This window comes from Hemicordylus capensis, chromosome 1 (assembly GCF_027244095.1).
Source record: "Hemicordylus capensis ecotype Gifberg chromosome 1, rHemCap1.1.pri, whole genome shotgun sequence".
Taxonomy (NCBI): domain Eukaryota; kingdom Metazoa; phylum Chordata; class Lepidosauria; order Squamata; family Cordylidae; genus Hemicordylus; species Hemicordylus capensis.
Window position 1 is genome coordinate 216,376,873 of NC_069657.1, and position 24,290 is coordinate 216,401,162.

General features: G+C 41.4%; 1 protein-coding gene across 7 annotated transcripts in view; it reads right to left on the bottom strand.

The window, feature by feature from the left end:
- Positions 1 to 24,290, bottom strand: part of HECW2 (HECT, C2 and WW domain containing E3 ubiquitin protein ligase 2) — a 259,192-nt gene that overhangs the window by 107,598 nt on the left and 127,304 nt on the right. For 5 of the 7 annotated variants that reach the window (XM_053283121.1, XM_053283118.1, XM_053283119.1 and 2 more), the window contains 3 exons: positions 14,492 to 14,586; positions 11,827 to 11,899; positions 2,579 to 2,748 (listed from right to left, as the gene is read on the bottom strand). In XM_053283121.1, coding sequence (XP_053139096.1) covers positions 2,579 to 2,748; positions 11,827 to 11,899; positions 14,492 to 14,586 — 338 coding nt within the window. The remainder of the gene's footprint in view (positions 1 to 2,578; positions 2,749 to 11,826; positions 11,900 to 14,491; positions 14,587 to 24,290) is intronic. The other 2 variants (XM_053283125.1, XM_053283122.1) reach the window with 2 other exon arrangements.

Genomic DNA, 24,290 nt, shown 5'->3' on the forward strand with positions numbered 1-24,290 from the left:
GGAATGTTTTATATCACAACCATAAAGTGGGTATTGATGACAAGCAATAAGCAGCAAATACAGCAACCCTGATTTGTTCAGCAGCATCACAGAAATTATTTTTATGTGGATATATAAATATGAATGGTCCCAACTCAGTATTCCATAAATGCTGTGCAGAGAGAAGCATATGGAACTCTACAGCATTGTTCTTTTGGCTGCAGAAAAATGCAAAAGGCTTTCCAACAAGGTCCTCTCTTAGGCATGGATTCTGTAAATATCTACACAGTGCCTACATAGAACACTTTGTACAAGATAAATTTTACAGATTTTACTATGTTACTTCATGGACAACTTACCTGGATCTTGCCCCCCGCCCCCCCACAAATCCACACACATACACAGACTATTAAATTATGTTACTAAAGGAGTTCTTGCCTTGAAATAAACAGCAAGAGTCAGAAGAACCCTGCAATTCTCAGTGGACATGGTCATTTACTTACCCAGTTTATCTTATCCTTAACCGGGGGCTTATGCACAGATATGCTAGTAGCAAGAGCTAGACAAGGTAAGGAAGGAAAAACAAAAGGGTTTCCTTTCAAGTAAGAGGTTAGGCATACTGATCCAGGGAAATCTTGGTCCTTGCTGTCTCTTAGGACTTAGCTCCATCCCTAGGAGCTAGCCCTGTCCCTCCTCAGACTGGATTCATTCCCATTCAAAACAAAATGTAAAATGGAAACACAAAAAACAGAGGTGCAAGACACTAACATATCCAATTGCCAATGCTTTTCTTTATTCACAGAGTCATTTCCTGAAGTTACTTGGACTACATTTGGTTGGGCATAGGACTGAGCTAGTAGTAAGGTACACCAACATTATCACTAGTTTCTAGCAGTCATGTCTTTTCAAACAAGTTTCTACATCTAATCTATGCTTAGAAAGTTGAGACAATTTCCATTCTTCTGAGCTCTTTTGCAGCCGACTATTTAGAAAACTATAGCCACCAAGTTAGTTGCCTATTTGCTATGAGATTCTCTGCTATGGCTTATTTAAACATATAGCCCACCTCCCTCCTAAGACTCAGATAAACACCATCACTATAAGATGGGTTTATCATCTCATTTTATTTATAATTTATCATTTGATAAATTATAAATAAGGTGAGATCATCAGGAGCTGGGTGAGGTCATCAGGAGATTTGGAGCAGGGTGTTATCAATATGCCGATGACACCGAAATCTATTTCTCCATGACATCATCATCAGGAAATGGCATAACTCCACTAAATGCCTGCCAACAGGCAGAGATGGACTGGATGATGGAAAATAAATTTGAAGCTGAATCCAAACAAGATGGAGGTACTCATGGTAAGGGGTACTTCGAGGGATGCAATAGATCTTCCTGTTCTGGATGGGGCTGCACTCCACCCGAAGGAGCAGCTACGTAGCTTGGGAGTGCTTTTGGACCCAGGCCTCCCTCTGGTTTCTCAGGTTGAGGTCAGGACCAGGAGCACTTTCTATCCACTTTGGTTGATACGACAGCTGTGTCAGATCCTTGAAGGCAGTGATTTCAGAACTGTGGTGCACTCTCTGATAACCACCAGGCTTGGCTACTGCAATGCAGTCTACGTGGGGCTGCCTTTGTATGTAGTTTGGAAACTTCAGTTGGTTCAAAATGTAGCAGCTAGATTGGTCTTTGGGGTGTCTCGGACAGCCCGTATTACACCTGTTTTAAAGCAATTGTATTGGCTACCAATAGGTTTAAGAGCAAAATACAAAGTGCTAGTGATTACCGTTAAAGTCCTAAACTGCTTAAGACCGGGTTACCTAGGAGAACGCTTTTTCTTGCATGATCCCCACCGCACACTGAGATATTCGAGAGAGGTCCATTTCCGAATGCCATCGGCTCGTCTGGCGGTGACTTGGGAGTGGGCCTTCCCTGCAGTCACTCCTAGGCTGTGGAATGCACTCCGAATAGACATTTGTGCTTTAACATCTTTGCCAGCCTTCAAAAGAGCCCTTAAGACACATTTTTTTTCAGCCAGGCTTTTAGTAATCTCTGAATGTTTTAAATTTTTAAATTGTTGTGTGTGGGGGTTTTTGTGTTGTTTTTTTTGGACCGTTTGTTTCATTTTGTTTTAACTGTGTTTATTTTCGTGAACTGCCTAGAGCCTTTGAAGTCAAGAGGTATATAAATTAAATAAATTAAATAAATTTTCAGACTGAGACTGTGAAATAGTAAATTGCCCAAGTCTACAGAGAAGACTAATCAGCCTTTCCCTCCTCCCACCACTTCTCTGTTCTAAATCACCCCTTTTCAAAGCAGCATCTCCTAAAGAAACAGCAGCAGAAAAGGTAAGCTACAATTAAAAATTGTTATTGGCATTTCAGGAAACCATGGTGTTAGGAGAGGAGATCCTAAATTCATCTGTCAGAGGAACTGCGAGGACTGCTGCATGGTTCCAATAAATTGACCAGAACAAGGGGCTTCCACAAGTCCGATGTCAATTTAAATAAGCTACAAAATTTAGCACACAGAACAAGTACCAACATCTCACTACTGCACCAACAATGGAAATGTTTCTTAAAATCCAACCTTACTTCTCTATGCCAAATAGGATTAGTTGTGTTACTGATGATAGTAGACCGTCTTTCCTGACCATGGTGGGCAAATGTAGGGAATGTGCTCTTCTTTCCAGGCAGAATGGACATTTTTAAGTAAGGATCCGGATTGAAGAACATCCCTTTTTTAAGTCCAACTGCCCTAATATCTAGGACAGAAGGAGAAAAAGTAAATAGAAGATACATCAAGCAATCCTTTTCAAATGCGTTCACTTTGTTCTTTGATTTATCATCATGTTTCAATGATATAGCACATTATATATTGATTATGTAACGATAGAAACCCCATACCTCTGGCACAAGATTGCTTGTATTTGTGGTATGTGCTGATGAAAGGTTGTACAGCCCACTACATGCACACCAGTGATCTAAACACATGTCAAATTATCAGCCATTATGCACAAAGGCAACCTAGATTGAAAACACATCCAAAAATGGGTTGTAATTATCAACTCAGGGTAATTTGCATTTATGTACCCCTTTTAACCGCAGGGATGCTCTGTGATGCTTTAGATGAACGGTATGTTCATTCTGAGTTGTAGCAGTAGCCTTTATCATTCTTTTGCGTGTGCTCAAAATTGAACATATCTTTATTAAGTACAGAGGAATTAGAACACATCAGAGATTTAAATACTTTGCATCAAATAAAGCACAATAATGAGAAGGAATGTTCTCTGTTCAAAATAAACCTTAAATATACTTTATATCTAACCCCAAAACATTCAGATGTGTGCAGTCTCTTTGGAATACTGTTTCAGATGGCATGCATAGGTAGGTCCTAGGAGCAGGGGTGAATCATACAGGTAAGAGATAAAACCAACCAGTGCCCAATTCATCCACTGCACTAGAATGAAACAGTCAATGTAGATTAAAATGGGACGGGATGGAAATCAATTAACAAGGAAAATCTTGAGCATATACAATTGCATAAGAGAAGCCCTCAGCTGTTGTTCTACCCAGTTACAGGAGCTACAGAGTGCACCAGCAAGCCCCAAACCTGTTTCAATATGCTCCTTAGCTCTCCCCACCCCCACCCCATGTCCATGAATACAATGTTGGTCTAGAGAGACAAATGCTGTACTCAGGGAATACCAGGATATCCAGAGTTCAAGATCATGAGGAGAACCTCTCTCCAGGAATGTCTCTACATACAATTGCTGTACTTGTAAACAGCATGGGGGTGGGACTATGGGGCATGTCATGAGTGACAGGACTTGCCTGTGTGCTTCAGCATCCATGCTTTTAGCAATGCCTAAAGAGGGCTAGAATGATAAGGGCTACTTGCCACAACTGAGAGTGAATACAGCATTCATCGACAGCAGTCCCTTTCAATATGTGGGAGCAGCACAGGTACCTCTGTCAGAGCACCCTCGTTAACCCTTTTTAAATCCAGCAGCTACCAAAAAAAAGACACAGGCAACTCATTAGTAGATGCAGTTTTCCTCTTCAACTCTGTGCACTCTGTTGATTTAATTTTGCATCACTCTGAAGAGACACAGAAATCAAGATGCAAAACCCTGGAGAGCCTGTGGCAAATTTATTACTTAATCAAGCAATGCAATTTTACACAAGGCTTATTATTAAGGTAATACCATGTCTGATAAGGCTGATGATTTCAGAGTTTTGCTGTTAATGGTGTAAAGAGAGTATGGATCCAGTCAATTGTCTCAGGAGATATGCACATTACATTTTCACTGTTGAATGCCATAAAAAAAACTCACAGTGGCTTGAGCAATTTATTATGGAAAAATGAAAATCTAAGGTAAAATGTAACCTCTCTCTAGGTAAAGGTAAAGTGTGCTGTCAAGTCGAGTAACATTCAAATAGATGGCAAATATCCTGGAGCTAAATTAATTAAACTAATTAATTTAATAAAATTTCCTATAAATCTGGCTCTAATATATACATCAGATACCCCAAAACTGATGGAGGGGGAACCTAACTGATGGGGGAGATGAATGTTTGGGGTGGTGTACAAATTTGATAAAGAAATAAATAACTTGGCAAAGAGTCATCTGTTAACATGGTGATGCTCTTTATTTAAGCGAGAGAGAATAACTGGCCCTGTCCACCCCTAACACAGTACCTCCAGTAACTGTTGCTGGTGTCTATCATGTTTCTTTTTAGATTATGAGCCCTTTGGGGACAGGGATCCATCCTCTCTCTCTCTCTCTCTCTCTAAGGCGTACCCATCGCTAAACTCATGTGTTAGGATTAGAGAGTTCACGAGCAGCTGCCGATTAGCGATGGGGACGGATGGAAAGAAACTGCTGGCCAAGAGGATGCCTGAGCAGGTGGGGAAGAGAAGTAGTGGCCAGGCAGGCCGGCCGGCCGGCCGGCCGCCGGGTGGGGAGAAGTGGTGGCAAGGAAAAGCGGCAGCCAGGCCGCCTGGCTGCTGAGGGAGAACAAACTGGGACTGGGACTGGGGCTGGGGAGAAAGACAGGGAGAACTAGGGGTCAAGATGCTCTGTGCCAGGTCAGCTAGTTTACTTATTATTTCTCTATGTAAACTGTTTGGAAAAGTTTGGAAACCTTTGTTGAAAAGCAGTATATAAATATGTGCTGCTGTTGTAGTATTTAAGTCGTAAAGCAAAACCTTACAGATGACTTTGCCCACGCGGGTGGGCACCTCCCAGCGGGCAGCCAGAAGAACGGATGGGCTGTCCTCATTGCCCGCCCACTTGCTCTCCTCACTGCCTCTGCTCCTGCCGCAGCCGACCTGCCACTGAGTGTCACCACCACACAACGCAGCCATGTCATTACATGCTGCAGCAGGTAGGCAGCAGCAGCGGTGGACGGTGGCATCAAGGAGAAGAAGTGGGCAGGCCTACCCACCTGCTCTCCTCATTGCCTCTGCCAGCTACTTCTGGGCAGTTGGCCGGCTGTGCACACTATAATGACATTGTTGTGTGATGCGGCAACATCATTATAACTCATCGGGCAGGCCAGTGGCAGGAGCAAAGGGAGGAGGCAACCAAGTGGGTGAGCAGTTGGGGTGGGGAGTGTCTCCTTGGCCACCCACCTGCCTCAGCAATGGGAGGTGCATATGAGTGTTTGCAGGGGGCACCAGCATGAGTAGCATGTGACCCAAGCCACTGGCACCCCTCCCCACTTGGCACCCATGGCAATTGCCTAGTTTGCCCAGCAGTTAGGCTAGTCTTGATCGTTTTTTTAAAAAAAAATCATTGAACAACATTTCAAAATGACAGTTCCTTTTTAAAAAATGTGCATGTTTCTTTTTTTATTGCTGCACACATGTGCTGTTATTTTGTTTGCTTCAACATAAAAATTGTTCATTTGCACACTAAGTACTGGGTAAGGTAGTGCTTTGCTTATTGTTGACAAGGGGAAATAGCCATATTAATTAGTGGATGGCATTATTCTAAGACATTTCTAGTTTGAGACAGGGGAATTTCACATATGTAGGCAGGCTTAACATATCTGCCTTCAACGAGGTTTTCAACCCTTAATATTTGGTTATACTTTAAGAATGATATATCAGTAACAGAGGAAACATTCACTTCTAGACAGAGCACGTTGCACACTGAATGTGTATATAGTGGATATTAGTGGAAAGACCAAGACGTTCTAGAAAACTATGAAAAAATCTAGGACAAGACTATTGAGCTGTATGAATTGGGGTTATATCAGCAATAAGCTACTACTAAAATAGCAACAATGATAAATGTGCATATGATCTACGTACAAATAGGGACAAGTATTTTATCTAATGTACTACTGCAAAATTCTGCAAAACTCTAGCTTGCCCTTCAGAAATAACATGTAGCAAAATCACACACATAAACAGATCTCAGGACTCAGCTAAAACTCTCTTAAATTTCCCTTGCAACCTAGCAACACCTCAGGTTTAATACCCCAAAAGATAGTACTGTTTGAATAGGATTTTCTATACAAAACAGAATGAGTCCATCAAAACAACTCATTTTATCAACTGCTCTTCGAGTTCTGATAAAATCTATGGCACTACATCTTTAAAAATAATACTACAGCATGTAAAGCTATCCATGCTTCAGTATCCCTCTCCAGCACAGCACCCCCAGTGGCTGTTGCTGGTGTCTATCTTATGTTTCTTTTTAGGAGTGTGAGCCCCTTGGGGACAGGGAGCCATTTTATTTATTTATATCTATGTAAACGACTTTAGGAACTTTTGTTGAAAAGTGGTATATAAATATTTGTCGTATTTGTATTCAGTATTTTGTCTGTTCGGACATCTTTACACTGAACCACCATTTACTTCAGGGAATCAATTTCTGGAACAAGAAGAAAATCTGTCAGCTGTCAGGCTGCTGGGGAAAGTGTGATCAATGCAGCCAAACACTCTGTCCCACCATCTTAATAAGTCTACTAAATTATCTTCCGTAGAAAGAGTTGCTTCACCTGTTGGTTTATGTAAACTATCAAATAGTCACAGTACATAACTCTTGACCTTGCAGAACAGAGTCCTTGCTGAAAGGAGAGGAAACAAGGTGTAGAATATGTAAACGGATATCAATCAAGACTCAAGTGCAATTACAGCAGGCTGTGTATCGGATTTAGAGAGACTCTCACTGTTCTGCCTCATGTAACAGGCCTTCAATTATGCTTGGATTGAAGACCACGGGAAGTTGTCACTGTTTCCCTTATATTTCTCCTTACTCTTCTGAGGCTTGATAGAAAGAACTATAGGGCAACTGCTAGGTAATCCACGTGTGTTCCCAGTCCTCTTACAAGAACAGTTTTCCTATTGGCCAGGAGCTCTTCTTCTTACCCACCATGAAGAAGAGGAGGTGACAGTGAATCAACATGACAGCCCTACTGGATTAGACCAAAGGCCTGTCTAGGCCAGCATCATCTACTACTACTACTACTACTACTACTACTACTATGGATATATATACCGCTCTTCAACCACTCAAAGCGGTTTACATAGAAAAATAAATAATACATAAATAAGATGGTCCCCTGTCCCCAAAGGGCTCACATTCTAAAAAGAAACATAAGACAGATACCAGCAAAATCCACTGGAGGGATGCTGTGCTGGGGTTGGATAGGGTCAATTGCTCTCCCCCTACTAAATATAAGAGAATCACCACTTTAAATGGTGTATCTTTGCTCAGTTAACAGGGGCAACTACATGGCTTGTATGGCCAAATTTCATTACTCTGTTTGGGATGATCTAAAAGATGACTTGAAGGATGCCCCCGCTGTGTTCCACAACAAGTTTCAAGCTGTTATTACTCATCATTTGCAGTTCGTCTCTCAAATTTACTGGATTCAAATTTGCCTTCCATAAGGCTTTTCTCCTCTGAGTAAGATTTTATTTACTAATTCTTGGTATATTTTGAAATTTTGCTACAGCTTTCAGATTAAGATTCATCACATTTCTTTCAGCTTTCAAAAGCTTACACTGATATTTCATATCTCTCTAGGCTGGGCTTCTAAAAGAACACATCTGAAGCTGTAGTTGCATTCTACCTTTGAACTCAAAGGCATAATTATATCCTTTTCCTTGGGAAAAACGTTTCAGAACTTGAGATAAATATGTCTCACATCAGTCCACCATAATGCTACTTTTATATTTATGTAAACAGATATTTATATATTTTCATTAACATAGGGCTATGCTAGATGCAACAGCAGCAGACCAGTTTGACCAGTCTGAGTAGTTGCCAAATCTCTATTAAGTGAGAACGGGGAGTACAAGAAGAGATACTTTATGGGACTACAAGAAGAGGTGCAGAACACTTCCCCCACCCATGCTTTTCACCCTGAAATCTATTTTCCCCAGTAGTTTCACCTGCTGTAGCTCTTAGAAGCAACCCCTGCCAGAGGAAAAATGGCTAGGACAAGCGGTAGGTGAAGTGCAGTGAGGAAGAGCCAGTACCCCCTCTCCCAATGCACCCACATCACCTGCTTCATTTATTTACAGAATGTATACCTTGCTTCTCAGTGTGCCCCCGCCAAGTCCTGCTATGCTGTCTCATCATGGCAGGGGGGGGGGTTGTTCCTGGGAGGGATGAGTGAAGTATGCTGGGAGGTATACTCCGAGTAGGGTCACCCAAAGCACGAAGGTCATCCCAGCTGCCAGCTAAAGCAAGCAGGCACCTATATTGGGCAGCAGTCATATAGGAAGGTGCTGGAGATGGACAATAACTTCAGTGACAACAACAAAGGTATCATTTCATACTGTGTGGGAGAAGGCACATAGGAACATAGGAAACTGCCATATACTGAGTCAGACCATTGGTCTATCTAGCTCAGTATTGTCTTTACAGACTGGCAGTGGCTTCTCCAAGGTTGCAGGCAGGAATCTCTCTCAGCCCTATCTTGGAGAAGCCAGGGAGGGAACTTGAGACCTTCTGCTCTTCCCAGAGCAGCTTCATCCCCTGAGGGGAATATCTTACAGTGCTCACACATCAAGTCTCCCATTCATATGCAACCATATTCATATGCGACCATTACCAAGTTGGAAGGCTACAGGAACTGATGGAATAGCTACAGAAATATGGCAGACAACAGAAGAAGAATCAGTCAAGGCTCTAACCAAAATACGCCAGCAAATTTGGAGAACGACACAGTGGCTAACAGATTTGAAGAGGCCAGTATATATACCTATACCAAAGAAAGGAGACTTAACAGATTGCATAAACCATCGCACAATATCCTAAATTTCACATGCTAGCAAAATAATGCTCAGAATCATCCGACGCAGATTAGAGCCCTACATGGAAAGAGAAATGCTGGATGTTCAAGCTAGTTTCAGAAAAGGCCGAGGAACAAGAGACATCATTGCTGATGCACACTGGATAACTGAGAAAGCCAAAGAATACTAGAAAGAAGTTAATATGTGCTTTATTGATTACAGAAAAGCCTTCAATTGCATCTACCATATCAAGTTGTGAAATATCCTTAGGAAAATGAACACCCCGGAACATCTCATTGTTCTCATGAGAAACCTATACACAGGACAGGAAGCCACAGTCCAGACAGAACATGGTGAAACAGACTGGTTCCAGATCAGCAAAGGAGTAAGAGAAGACTGTCTACTTTCTCCTTCTTTATTCAATTTATATGCTGAACATATACTGAAAGAAGCTGGATTGAAAGAAGATGAGCATGGTTTTAAAGCTGGAGGAAGAAACATATCAATGCACTACACTGAAGACACCACTCTCATAGGTGAGAACGCAGATGATCTGCAAGCTCTAGTAATGAAAGTCAAGGAGCACAGTGAAAAAAATGGGACTACAATTAAATGTAAAAAATACTAAACTAATGACAATGGGTGCAGCAACCAGCCTCAGAATTGACAATGAAGACACTGAAGTGGTGGATAGCTTCTGCCTTTTAGGATTGACCATCAACAGTAAAGGATCCAGCAGTCAAGAAATACGGCACAGACTAGCACTTGGTAGTGTTGCAATGAAGGCCTTGAAAAGGATATTTAGATGCTGTGACATGTCTACACCTACAAAGATTAGAATCGTTCAGACAATGGTTTTTCCCGTGACACTCTATGGATGCAAAAGCTGGACTTTGAAGAAGCAAGACAGAAAAAGTGTTGATGCTTTTGAACTTTGGTGTTGGAGAAGACTTTTGAGGATACCATGGACAGCCAGGAAAACAAACAAATGGATCATAGAACAAATCAATCCAGAATTTTCACTCGAGGTGCAAAGGACTAGGCTCAAACTATCATACTTCAGGCATGTTATGTGAAGACTCAGCTCCCTTGAGAAGTCTATAATGCTGGGGAAAGTTGAAGGAAAGAGAAGAAGAGGACGACCAGCAGCAGATGGACTCAACGATGAGAGCAATGAATGCACCACTGAGAGACCTTAATGGCCAAGCTGAAGACAAATCATCCTGGAGAGAATCTATCCATGTGGTCGTTAAAAGTCAACACCGACTTGACGGCACTCAATCAATCAATCTCCATGTGGATAGTTTACAACAATTAGTTCAATGCAACCCACATTGGGTCATGCAGCCTTCATGCCTAGTTGGGCATTTTTACACAACTATGATTCTGTATTTTTGTTCACCACCTCACCATAGTCAATGGGCTGCTCCCCCATTGGCGAGCAAGCTCCAGCCTTCCCCCAGTGTTGTTACGGCAGAAGTGTGGGGGATCATCCAGGTAGTTGAGAGACAATCCCTGCACCCTCCCCAGTTTAATGGTTGGAAGGAAGAATGGAGGTTGTTTGGCCACTGCACAGCTGAGGACCTAGACCACCTAGGTGACACCTGGCTTAGCCATCAAAATCCTACCACCCCTTTAGCTCTGGAGCTGGACAGGAGGCACTCAGCATGCAAAGCCATGTTGTCATGCTTCAGTCATCTTTTCCATTCTGGAAATGGTGGTGGGGACTTTGGTTGCTGCACTGCCAAGATGACTGGAATATATATCTCAGTGGCACAGGGTCAAGTCAGTATATCCCCCATCACTCTCTCCAACTCTAAAGAGGTCAAGGACGGGGGAAAGGGACCATCACTATTTTTGGCTTGGCTATCAAGACCAGAACAAAAGAAAGAGAAATAAATCTGCATGGTCTTTTGATCACAAGAGTGCAAACAATGTATCCAAAGAAATTTAATTGAAATATATGCTAAAATCCCTGGTGTTCTTTACATTTTAGCTTGCATCTCGTCCGGAATGGAGTGTGTGTGTTCACATATAGGCCAGATTTACTCTCAAGTCCCAGAGAGCTATCGGGGAGTACTTCACACACGATTATGATTTTCCATTGTGTGTTAGAGTGCAGCCCGATTTATATCCAGAGTAAAATAATCCACTTTTTGCATCGGTTTTTGGAGGCAACTTCAAACTCACGGTAAAGCCCGCTGTGTGAAAATGCCCATGCTAAGTGGGTAAAACAGGCACCTTTTAAAATGGTGGCTCTCTATATTTGAAGAGGGAGAGCAACTGTCCCTATTGGGCCTGGAATAGTGTCTCTTCCAGTGTCTGTTGCTGGTATTTCTCTTGCTAATTCCTTTGGGACACGGAACCATCTTTTGTTCTTTTTGCTATGTAAATTGATTGGTGAACATATTTTCATCTGTTGAAAAGTAGCATACAAGTAATATTGAAAATGCTAATAATAAAATGCATTCAAATTTGCTCTTGCTAGTGTTCTTTATGCAAAATTCTCTAAGCTGAGCTTATGTTACCTTGTCTCCAAGTAAACTAAGGGAAGCGAAATAAGAAATAAGAAGAAGCTTTTTACCTGACAGTGTAAAGCTAACCAATTTCCGACAGTGTTGGCTTGCTGAAGCACCTTCAGTGCCTTCTGCCCCCATCTGACAAGAGAGAGAATATTTTGTGGAAATTTTGTATGTGAGAATAGTATGAAAATCTGAAAAAGAATTTATAGCAAATGAAAGTAATCAGGACAAACATACACAGCTCCATTTTGCTTTAAACCATAATGAGGTCATTTGCACAAGTAGAATGTGGGTGTAAAACAACTAGGTAGGAGAAGGGAGAAGTGATTGTTTGAAAGCAAGGTAGGAGGAAAAGCTACCTAGTTGTTTACGCCCACCTAGCTCCTCTTACCTAGTTGTTTGCACCCACACAATCAAAAATTGGGAGAACACACAGCTCCCAAACCTGGATAGAACACAGTTTTCGCTTGTGTGAATGACCTCAATAAGTTACCCCACTTCAGTCACTTGTATTTCTAGAAAATAAAGGACTGCTTATTTTCAGTGTGTCAGTGACTACTGGCAGTGAGATCAGTGAGAGACTAAGATGTATGATGCAAAACTACCTTCAGAAAAATAGCTAAAGGAAGCTTGTGTTGACACAATGTCGTTTTGATGCAATGCCAGGAGCATGGTTGATTGTTCTAAGACAACTAAAAACCAATGGCAGGATTCCAACTCCCTGCCTTCTGACTCACTTTGCATTTCAAACATATTCCAGGCAGTGGTAGCCTATCATCTCACCACATGAGTCCTCTTCAGGTGCTCAAATATACTCATGGAGGACGACAGGAATGCAGTCACGCTCCCTGGCACCACTGTGCTTCATGGCAATGCCCGAAGGGCCATAGCCCACTGCTTTGCACACAGAAGGTCCCAGGTTCAATCCAGAAGTGCCAGGACTGGGAAGGACATCTATCTGAAAGCTTGGAGAGCCACTACCAGTCAGTATAGACCAGGGCTGCTCAACTTCGGTCCTCCTGCAGATGTTGGCCTACAGCTCCCATAATCCCTGGCTGTTGGCCACTGTGGCTGAGGATTATGGGAGTTGTAGTCCCAAAACAGCTGGGGGGCCTAAGTTGAGCAGGCCTGGTATAGACAGTACTGAGTTAGATGGACCAATGGGCTGACTCAATATATGGCAGCTTCCTATGTCCCTGCATTCACTCCTTGTCTCTGTAGGTAAGCACTGACATTGAATGCAGGGGCACCCAGGAGTGTGGTCACAAAGAATATTAGTGCTAGTGACGTGGCTGGGCAGGACATTCCTGTCTCCCCTCTAGAGATCTATGGTGCCTGATAATTCAAGTGAGAGGTTGAACTAAAACCATGCATGTTGTGGAGAGTCCAACTTACCTTAGTGTACATAGTATGAAGCTGCCCATGCTGCTCCTTTAGAAGCACCACTAAAATTGGCTGTAAATGTTTCACATTCTAGGGCAGGGCTACATGTCAAATAAATACCTTTTGAGTAATGATATGAAACTCCTGCTATGCTGAATTGTTTTTCAGCAACAAGTGCATCACTGCTGGTATGCGCGAATCGAACCATTTCTTTGCTAATAGGATTTTTTCTATCTCCTGTTTAGAATTTAATTGGAGCCAGTGGCCACAATTCACATTTGATTCTGTAACCAACTAAAATATTTTCTTCTTTTGATCTTATAAAACATTAAACCTTTACATGGGAAAAAGAAGATAAGGAAAGAATTAAAATGAAGACACTGGCACCTCTGTTTATGTGCAAAATGTAACTAAGCCACATAATATGGTTTCCAGGCAGACTTAAACCCTGGCATTTCCATTTTTAAGAATTCACCACATGGCTCCCACTGCATCAAGCAATTCAAGGAACTGCACTTATTCTGTGGCATACATTTTCAATCAAATTGATTACAAAGAAATTTTATATTTAAGGCACCAAAAGATAACAGAGCCTGTATTAAACACTTTAAGCATTTTCCCCATAGGGAATAGGTAACACATGATGTGCACCATAATTCTGCAAAATTAGGTCAACAAACATCCCGCATGAGCAGTTGAGGTGGGAAAATACTATTAGGAAGGAAGGATTTATCACGTATTGGTGTACCCCCCCAATCATTTTTTTCTTATGTAACAATCATCTTGTAACAATCAGTAGTGTTATACACACTACTTATTAACAAAAAAGACCTTACAGATCTTGCTATGATTCCCGGCCCCCAGTGTTAATGATTCAGGAACATTTTCAGATGGTGACTAGGGAGGCACATTTCATGATTGTTAAAGTACCCTAGTATCATCTTAATATGAGCATTTTAAGCTGTTTATTTCTATCTACATTTTGAAAGAGGAGAGTATGTGTGCGCACACATTTTACTGTGGCCTGCTCTGTTGGATGGAAAACAGCCACCAAACAATTCTGCCTACAGGTGAAGGAAGTATAGAAGTGATCCAACAGAAGATTCATAATGGGTAGTAGAGATGATGTGTTAAGTTGGAGAAAGGAATCAGAGACAGAAACCTGTTCTTAAAAGCTACAAGACTTAGCCCAGTCACCCACACTGTTCCCTCTAAGGTGTGTGTGTGTGTGTGCGCGCGCACGCATGCGCATGCGCATGCTCACATGTTTTTTGATGTCTACTCGGTTAATGTGGATAGTACTCAGTACTATCTAGTCTGGATGTGCCCAATAAATATACTTACTATCACAGCAGGGTTTTTCACAGTGATACATGGAGTCGTTGCTCTCAAGGCTCCACTTATACCATGGTAGTATTTAAAACAGATCTTTATTTCAGCTGGAAAGAAGAAAGGAGGAGAAAGGCATGTAGAGCTCGTGGAAGATACATATTGAATGGAGGCAGTCAATGCAATAGCTGTTTTTGTAAGAACTAAAGTCACAGTTCATTAAGACTATGTTAATTATAGGTGTGGTACTGTAATCTGTCCTATTTGGGAAAGATGAAAGCCATTAAGTCTGATATAGATTCTCTTAAAGATTTCAGCAGCAGTCGCCACATAGTTAAGTTGCTGAAATCCCACTGAAGTCCATAGCATTTAAGCAGCCTAACGGTATGCAGGATTGCAGCCCTGGAGTCTTTCCTTCCCTTATTTTTTCTTGCAAACACTTGCATGTCATTTCCCTCCCATCATATCCCTCCCCATCAGTACTAATAAATGCATCCCTATTCTTGAACATGCTGCTTTAATGCCAGATTGTGCTATACTCTAATGCCAGATTGTGTTGTAACTATCAACAATGCAGCTTATACGTGCAGAGGCTCTGCGGAGAAGAGCCAGTCAACATGCAGGGACCTGCCACTGTGATTCAGATTCCTCCTCCACATATTTATTGTACCCTGATTTCAGCCCTCTGCACAAAGTATCCCAAAATTCTGATAGCCAAAGAACACTTTTTTTAAACTGAATTAAAATGGGAGGTACACTTCATTCTTATGCCACAAACTGTATGTAACTATTGACCATTACAGGAGCCCACCCTCTGTCTTTCTGTGTCAGTTGGATATACATTATCTAAGGGCAATAATCATCATAATCATGATAGCTTTCTCTCTGAATCAGAAGTGACTGAATGATTCAATCACACTGGATGTGGCAGAATGGCCCACTACCGGCATAGGCTACTTAGAAAGAGAGAATAGCAGGGCTCTGGCTATGAAGGTTATAATGGTGGGAAACAGTGCCAGAGCAAGACCAGACTAGGACAATGGGTGGTATGCAGAAAAAGCACTAGAGTGAGCAACATCCAGCCCAAGTTTGCTGCTGTCAGTCTCTAGAGGTGCAGTCTTGAGTGGTCCAGTAAGGAGGTTCTGCTGTTGATCAGGCAAGATCAAAAAGTCAGGCTCTTAGAATTTCTATCTAACCTAGTCAATCCAATCCAGAGACCTTTTATTGCCTGCCTATCACAGTGTCTGATGCACAGTCATATTTGTTCACATTCATCTGTCCCATCATCTATAATCTGCAAAATTGTCTCTTTTGGATGGCAAGCTCCTTAAAGCAATGTACAAAGATATCTATTTTGTTGTTTCAGGAACTCTGTAAAGTGATGCTGTATACAATTGGTGTTTTGTTTTTTTAAAATAACATGAGCAAAAAGAGCAAATATCACAAGGACTCTGTCTATGGCTGGAAATTGGGCTCACATGAGATTTCAGTTTTTTAATTTGCTTCCCATGGCATACAAATGTGACTCACAGTAGGAACTTACTGTTCTGCTAAATTCTTAGATCCACCCATACTGAGGAAAGAAAATACCCCAATCAGAATGGAGTGCAGATTTGGAAGTTATATTTGAATATCCAGAAGAGTGTGTGTCCTATGCAAAGCAAGGGATTTCTTCAGGAGACTAATTCGGCAGCATCTTTCCCCCCTCCATTGAATTTCTGTAGCTGATAGTGTCCCAAAGTGGAATTATAAAATCTAGATCATGACTGAAAAACATGTGTAGCAGCCTGGGCCACTTTACCTTACTTCCACGCCTACTCCATTAAATAGTAAATGAACTGAAGTCTGTGCAAGGCTCCTATCAATTCCAGCTCCAAGCTATATTTAGTTTGAGTGCAGCAATTACATCTCAATACTGAAAATACCCCCAAAAGGAAAAGACACTCTTACAGCAAACAAAGGTAGCTACGTGAACATGACATGAGAGACTCCAAAAGGACATTCTGGGCTGTAAACATCCACCTCAACAATCAAAGATGCCAAGGCAGCAGAGCACAGGTGGCATCACATTGCCAGTAATATTCACCCTTGTCCACCCTTGGCTTAGAGCCAAAACACAATGCCACGAAAAGACTGATTGCCCTAGTCACTCCTGCAAAACTTTACCTATATAATTTCTACCATAAAAACCATTTGATTAAAAAAAAATTAAAAGGTTATCAATTCTAGTAATTTTTCGCAGATGAATCTAATAGCCATTGCAGGGTTTATTGGCTCACAAATGCATTAAAAATAGTGAGATACAAATACTGAAAAGTGTACTTCGATATTTATAGGTGTATTAATCTGAGGAAACCAAAGTAAAAAGCTAATTCAAAATCTCAGCCCAATATAGGCAACAGATTTATTTCATTTTCAAGAGACAAGATTTTGTTATATGTCAGTTACTGTACTAAGAATTTGGTCAGAGGAATATGAACATTCAGAAAGGACACAACAGCAGTTACCTTTCACACCAGTTCAGTTGAAAATGATTACAGTATGCTTTGTAGTTGAAAAACTTTAGCCTACAGCAACAATGAATCATTTGGCTTCTAAAGTGGAAAATTTTAACCAAATTAATATATGTATATAAATACATTTGCTTTATTATGCACTCATATGAATACACTACCGATGTGTGTGTGTTTTAAGGACACTTTGAATCACACCAACAGCTATTGTACAAAGATTTAAAAATGACTGAAAAACCATTCAGGCCTACCTAAACGACCTGAATAGTTTTTTTAAAAAAATCTGGAAAGCCATTTCAAACTAGTTTTCGGGCGGGCTATGGAGTGGAGATTGCCGTGGTCGGCCTGATGGATGATCTCCAATTGGCAATTGACAGAGGAGGTGTGACTCTGTTGGTCCTTTTGGATCTCTTGGCAGCTTTCGATACTATAGACCATAGTATCCTTCTGGAACGTCTGAGGGTGCTGGGGGTGGGAGGCACTGTTTTATAGTGGTTCCGCTTCTACGTCTCAGACAGATTCCAGATAGTGTCAATTGGAGACTGTTGCTCTTCAAAATCTGAGCTTAAGTATGGTGTTGCTCAAGACTCCGTACTTTCTCCAATGCTCTTTAACATCTACATGAAACCACTGGGAGAGATCATCAGGGGATTTGGAGTGGGGTGTTATCAGTATGCTGATGACACCCAGATCTACTTCTCCATGTCAACTTCTTCAGGAGATGGCATAACTTCCCTAAATGCTTGCCTGGAAGCAGTAAAGGGCTGGACGAGGGAGAATAAACTGAATCCAGATAAGACGGAGGTACTTATTGTGCGAGGTCAGAACTCTAGAGACGATTTTGATCTCCCTGTTCTGGATGGGGTCACACTTCCCCAAAAGGAACAGGTTCGCAGTCTGGGAGTACTTCTGGATCCACACCTCTCCCTGGTTTCTCAGGTTGAGGCGGTGGCCAGGGGTGCTTTCTATCAGCTTCAGCTGATACGCCAGCTGCGTCCGTTTCTTGAGATGAATGACCTCAAAACAGTGGTACATATGTTGGTAACCTCCAGACTGGACTTCTGCAATGCACTCTATGTGGGGCTGCCTTTGTACATAGTCCGGAAGCTTCAGTTGGTACAGAACACGGCGGCCAGGTTGGTCTCTGAGTCATCTCGGAGAGACCACATCACTCCTTTGTTGATAGAGTTGCATTGGATGTCAATAGGTTTCCGGGCAAAATACAAAGTGCTTGTCATAACTTATAAAGCCCTAAATGGCTTAGGCCCTGGGTATCTAAGAGAGCGTCTTCTTCATTATGATCCCCACCGCCCACTGAGGTCATCCAGAGAGGTCCGTCTCCAGTTGCCGCCAGCTCGGCTGGTGTCCACACGGGGACGGGCTTTCTCAGTTGCTGCCCCAAGACTATGGAATGCGCTCCCTGCTGAGATACGATCCTCCCCATCTCTGACAATTTTTAGAAAGCATTTGAAAACCCATCTCTTCACCAAAGCTTTTTCTGTGCTTTAAATTTTAAGGTTTTAATTCACGGTTGATTTTTAAATTGTTAAATTGTTTTAAGTTTTTGTATATATTTTAACTTGTTTTATACTATTGTTAACCGCCCAGAGACAAATGTTTGGGGCGGTGTACAAATGTAAATAAATAAATAAATAAATAAATAAATAAATAAATAAAGGTCCTCTACAAACATACACACATGCACATAGTCACCTGATCGAATTAGTTATAAATGTGGGTTTTGCTCCTATGTTCTATGCATGCTCCATTTGATATGGAGAATACATAGATGGGCTTCCTCCTTTGCTAAGGTGCAGCTCTATGCATACCCCATTAGATATGCTCTCACCAAACTGCCCCCAATACTGGAGTCAATGCAGTGGTATAACAAGGTCTGAAGGGACCTGTGTTAAATAATTTAACATAACCCCCCTTTCTTTCTATTATATTGCTACACCACCCCAAATTACGTCTCTGGGCAGTTTACAACACAACACATTTTTTTGCTGCAAATTTGTTTAGATGTACTTGACTATAGTAGTTAGCTACCTCACCTTGCTGCTCACTTACCCCTACCGCCACCCCCCACACACACACCTACCTGCCTGCTTCCCCTGGGATTACCTGCCACTTCTATGACTAACCCACTACAATCCCCCTGTGCAGCAGCTTGCTGAGCTCCAGCAGCAACATGGCAAAATAATGTTATGAACCGGCACCTGTCACTGGGCTGTGATGTCATTATGCCTACATGTTGCCCAACTACAGTTGCATCCCTAACTCAAGGTCAAGTAAAACAGGAATTCCACCTATGCACTAAATTGGGGTGTCAAAGCTTTGCCAGTCCTAAGTGAAAACTTAGTAAACATCTCTGAATAGTAGATTTCATAGCAATTTACACAAGTTTATAAATATATTTTTATTCATTATTTACAGAAGCCAAAGATAAATAGAAGGCAAGTCACTAAACGTGCCAGTGTATGTAGTGGTCAGAATGTCAGACCAAGACTTGGGAGACCTAGGGTCAAATCCCCACCTAGCTATGAAACTTGCTGAGTGACATTCTCCACCTAACCCACTTTAGAGAATTGTTGTGAAGATAAAATGATGGGAGGGGAGGACTGTATACACTGTCAAAAGTACCTTGGAAAAGGGTGGGATAAAAATGCAATAATTTTAATAATTTATTGCATAAAATGTAATAAATTTTAATAATTTTAAAAAACTTGTGTTAATTTTATTCTATTGTTTTTATTGCCATGTATTTTAATTTGTGACTTTTAAATATTTTAAATTTTGTACACCGTCTAGAGATATACATATCAGGCGGTATATAAACCATAATAAATAAATAAATAAATGCATTATATATAAATAAATATCTATTATCCACTATAGGTACGTATAAATGTTATTCTCAAAGACACAACTGCAGTCCCTCTTTATTGTTAATTTATTGTTAAATGTAATTCTGCCTTTCATTTAAAAAAAATCACAAGGCAATTCACATAGAAAAAATTAAAACAGGATTATAAAAATTACACAATTAAAATACTATGCTAAAATAAAATATAAAAACAAATCTAATTTAAATTTTTTAAAAATACATAAAAATAACCATACAATATACAAAGAAGCAGCAATTGAGACAATCACATAATAGCTTGAGTAAAAAGCCAAGATTTAACATGCTTTCTAAAAGCTGTGATGGAGACGGAGGAGCGAGGCACCCCCGGAAGAGCATTCCAGAGTGTGGGGGCAGCAACAGAGAAGGCCCTGTCCCACGTGCACAACAACCAAGCTTCCTCCGATGTCGGCACCTGGAACAGAGCCCTCTCAGATGACCTTGTCAAGCAGGCAGCAACCGTTGGGAGCAGGCGGTCCCTCAGGTATCCTGGGCTCAAACCGTTAAGGGCTTTAAAGGTCAAAAACAGCACTTTGAATTGGACCAGGAAACAAACTGGTAGCTAGTGCAGCTCTTTCAAAGGGGGATTGATATGCTCCCATCGGGCAACTCCAGACAAAACCCTGGCTGCCGCATTTTGCACTAGCTGCAGTTTCCTGATATTCTTCAAGGGCAGCCCCACGTAGAGCACATTACAGTAATCCAGCCATGACATGACTAAGGCATGGGTAACTGTGGCCAGATCTGCCTTCTCGAGAAAGGGGCGCAGCTGACGTACTAGCCGAAGCCGTGCAAAGGCACCCCTGGCCACCACCTCCACCTGAGCTTCCAAAAGCAGAGCTGGGTCCAGTAATACCCCCAAGCTGCGTACTTGCTCCTTCAGGGAGAGTGCAACCCCATCCAGAACTTGTAAAATCTCCTCAACCCAAATGGCTGTCCTACTGACCAACATTATCTTCGTCTTGTCCGGATTCAATCTCAGTTTATTAGTCCACATCCAACCCATCACGGCCTCCAGCCCTCAATTCAGGACATCCACTGCCTCCCTAGGATCAGGTGACAAGGAGAGGTAGAGCTGAGTGTCATCTGCATATTGCTGACAGCTCAGTCCAAATCCCTGGATAACCTCTCCCAGAGATTTCATGTAGATGTTAAACAGCATGGAGGACAAAACCAAACCCTGCGGGACCCCACAGGCCAATGGCCACGGGGCCGAGCAGTAGTCCCCCAGCACCACCTTCTGGACCCTCCCCCCCAAGAAAAGACCGGAGCCAATCCAACACCATACTCTGATTCTCATACTCGAGAGGAAGTACAGAAGGATACCATGGTTGATGGTATCGAACGCCGCCAAGAAGTCCAGCAGAACAGACAGGGACACACTCCCCCTGTCTAGTTCCCGGCGTAGATCATCCACTAGAGTGATCAAGGCAGTTTCAGTCCCATATCCGGGGCAGAAGCCAGACTGAAAAGGGTCCAGATAATCCGTATCATCCAAGACCCTCTGCAGCTGGGACACCACCACATGCTCTATCAACTTGCCCAAAAAAGGCAGGTTGGAGACAGCTCTATAGTTGTCCGTGTTGGAGGAATCAAGGGAGAGCTTTTTTTCCCCATTTCCCCTTTAAATATGATTTGTAATAACCAATTTTCTGAAACAAAAAAGTAATATAAAATCATCTTTACAAACTCTGCACATTTCCAGCACTGTTTCAATAGCAGAACAAACCAACTGGGGAAAGTGATCATGTGGAAATGACATAAATTGTCTTCAGATGGAACAATTAATGCACATTGATCACATAAGAGAAACAGAGCTCTAGAGATACAAATTCATGTTCATTAGGGTTTTTAAATTATTATTTTTAAAGTTATGATAGAAGTCTTCAATTTAATTATTTGTGCTGTTCTCTATATTTCCCGAACCTGATTCTTTCACTGCAAACATGTCATAGATCAAGAGGATCCTTTCAAATGTCTTCAATAAGGTTTTAAAGGCTGAAAGGGAGGAGGCAGACTGAATCAAGGGGGGGGGGAGAATTCCAAAGTGAAGGGGCAGCAATAGAGAAAACTCTTTCACGGGCCCTTGTACTATGGACCTCTCTGAGACCAGGAACTGAAAGAAGGTCCTTGGAATGAATGAAGAGAGTATCCCGTGAGGGTTGCCAGAGTGTTTTTTCAACAGTGTAAAAGAGACAGGTCTTTATTTCTCAATTTAATGAACATTGAGGGTCTGAGTCATGTAATAAGCTGGTAACATGTCTCAGCTGAGCAACTTCATAATATAGTGCAATGTCTGGAGGCCACAGTTGTCCTCTTTCAATAGATTGGTGCAATATGGCTTTGTATACTGGGCTTCTTGTTGCTCCACTAAAAATAATCAATATTTGATTGCCAGATCTTTAGCAGAGAGATCGGAATATGACACGGGATAACTTGAAACAGGAAGATAATTTTGACAGCACTTAATTCATTTTTATAAGCATCAGTTTTTGAAGCCATGACAAATTCAGTATTTTCCATCTTAGATAATCTAATAGAGCTGCTTAATTTATATCTAAGATTGGAGTATCATCAATAGAAATCACAATGCCCAATGTTTTCCATTTTTTGAGAGCCCGACCGAAGGTAGTAAGAGATCACAGGTGAATTTTGATCTCTTCTGAAGTATTGTATGTTATAATGCCTGATTTAGTAGGGTTAATTTTAAAACCTGAGGCTTGTTCAAAGTTTATACGGAATGAATTCAATTCAGGTAGTGCAGATATTGGGTTTGATTAATATAGGGTTATGCCATTAGCAAAAAGAATAATTTTGTGTTCTGTGGTTATCAGTAGGATAGCCCTGAATTATAGGAGAGTTTTGAATTGCTTGCGCCAAAGGTTTGATTGACAGGGAAAACAAAAGCAGTGAAAGAGAACATCCCTATCTGGTACCTGTTTGGATTCTGATTAGAGGATATGTTAGACCATTTATTTTGATGTGAATGCTTTGATAGCCAAGAGGAATTTAGGACTGACATTCATTTTTCTGAGGAGCTGGCATAAATATGTAGGTTTGAGGCGATCAAAGACTTTCCCCACATCTGATGAAAGAATTATAAGGATGCATTAGTTAGTCTGGCATGGTGATGAAACCAGATTGGTTGATATGAACATACTGGTCAATAACAATAACATACTGGTCAATAAATTTATTTAATCTATTTATTTAATCTAAAGAGCTGTGAAATAGGATGGTATGAGCTGGGGTTCGTAGAGTCTTTATTAGGTTTCAGGATAACAATGATAGCGGTTTCTTTCCAGGATGGGGGTATTACACTTTTGTGTAAAATAAAGTTAAAAAGCTCAAAACCCTCAATGAAGAGACCTTTTTATTGCACACATAAAGAGCAACTAAATGTTGGTAAACATAAAAACATAAGATGTTTTGGTGTGACACACTATCCTCAGTTTAAGGAAAACAACTGAGCACAGATGAAAACCTCAGTTCCCCAGCTGTTTAATTCCTTAGATGTGAAAACACACAGTTCCCTGACTGGCAGAGAGATAATGAGCGACGGGGGAAGATGGGGAAAACACTTGATTCTTCTCAGAGAATAAACTTCATAGCATCAGCCAGTGCCTCCCGAGCATTAATGTCAGGTCTCAGATTCTCTATAAACAATGCTTCCTTGATTTTCCTTCTTTGTAGGTTCCTTTCAATCCCTAAAATAGATATTTTAGTGGGCACCATTTGGCCTTCATGCTTAATGCTCATATGCAATGACCAGAGTTTTGTTCTCTTTGCACAATGCCTCATATCAGCTAGATGTTCTTTATATCTATCTTTCAATGACCTGCTGGATTCCCCAGTATAGAATGAAGTGCAACCTAAGCATTGCATCTCATATACTGTACCTTTCTTTCCACAGTTTCCTTCCTGTTGTTCACAAATTTTACAATCTTGTACATCACATCTCCCATCATACAATCTAGTGTCAACTAACAATTGTTTAAATGTCATTGGTGCTGTGAAAGCCAGCGTGGTGTGGTGGTTAGAGTGCTGGACTAGGACTGGGGAGACCCGAGTTCAAATCCCCATTCAGCCATGAAACTAGCTGGGTGACTCTGGGCCAGTCACTTCTCTCTCAGCCTAACCTATTTCACATGGTTGTTGTGAAAGAGAAACTCATGTAGTACACCGCTCTGGGCTCCTTGGAGGAAGAGCGGGATATAAATGTAATAATAATAATAATACTTAAATATTGCTAAACCACTAAAATATCTATTTTAGGGATTGAAAGGAACCTACAAAGAAGGAAAATCAAGGAAGCATTATATATATCTATATCCCCCCACCAGGCAAGGTGTGAATTTCTTGTAGGAGAGTGGCTTCCTCTATATCCATATTTCTA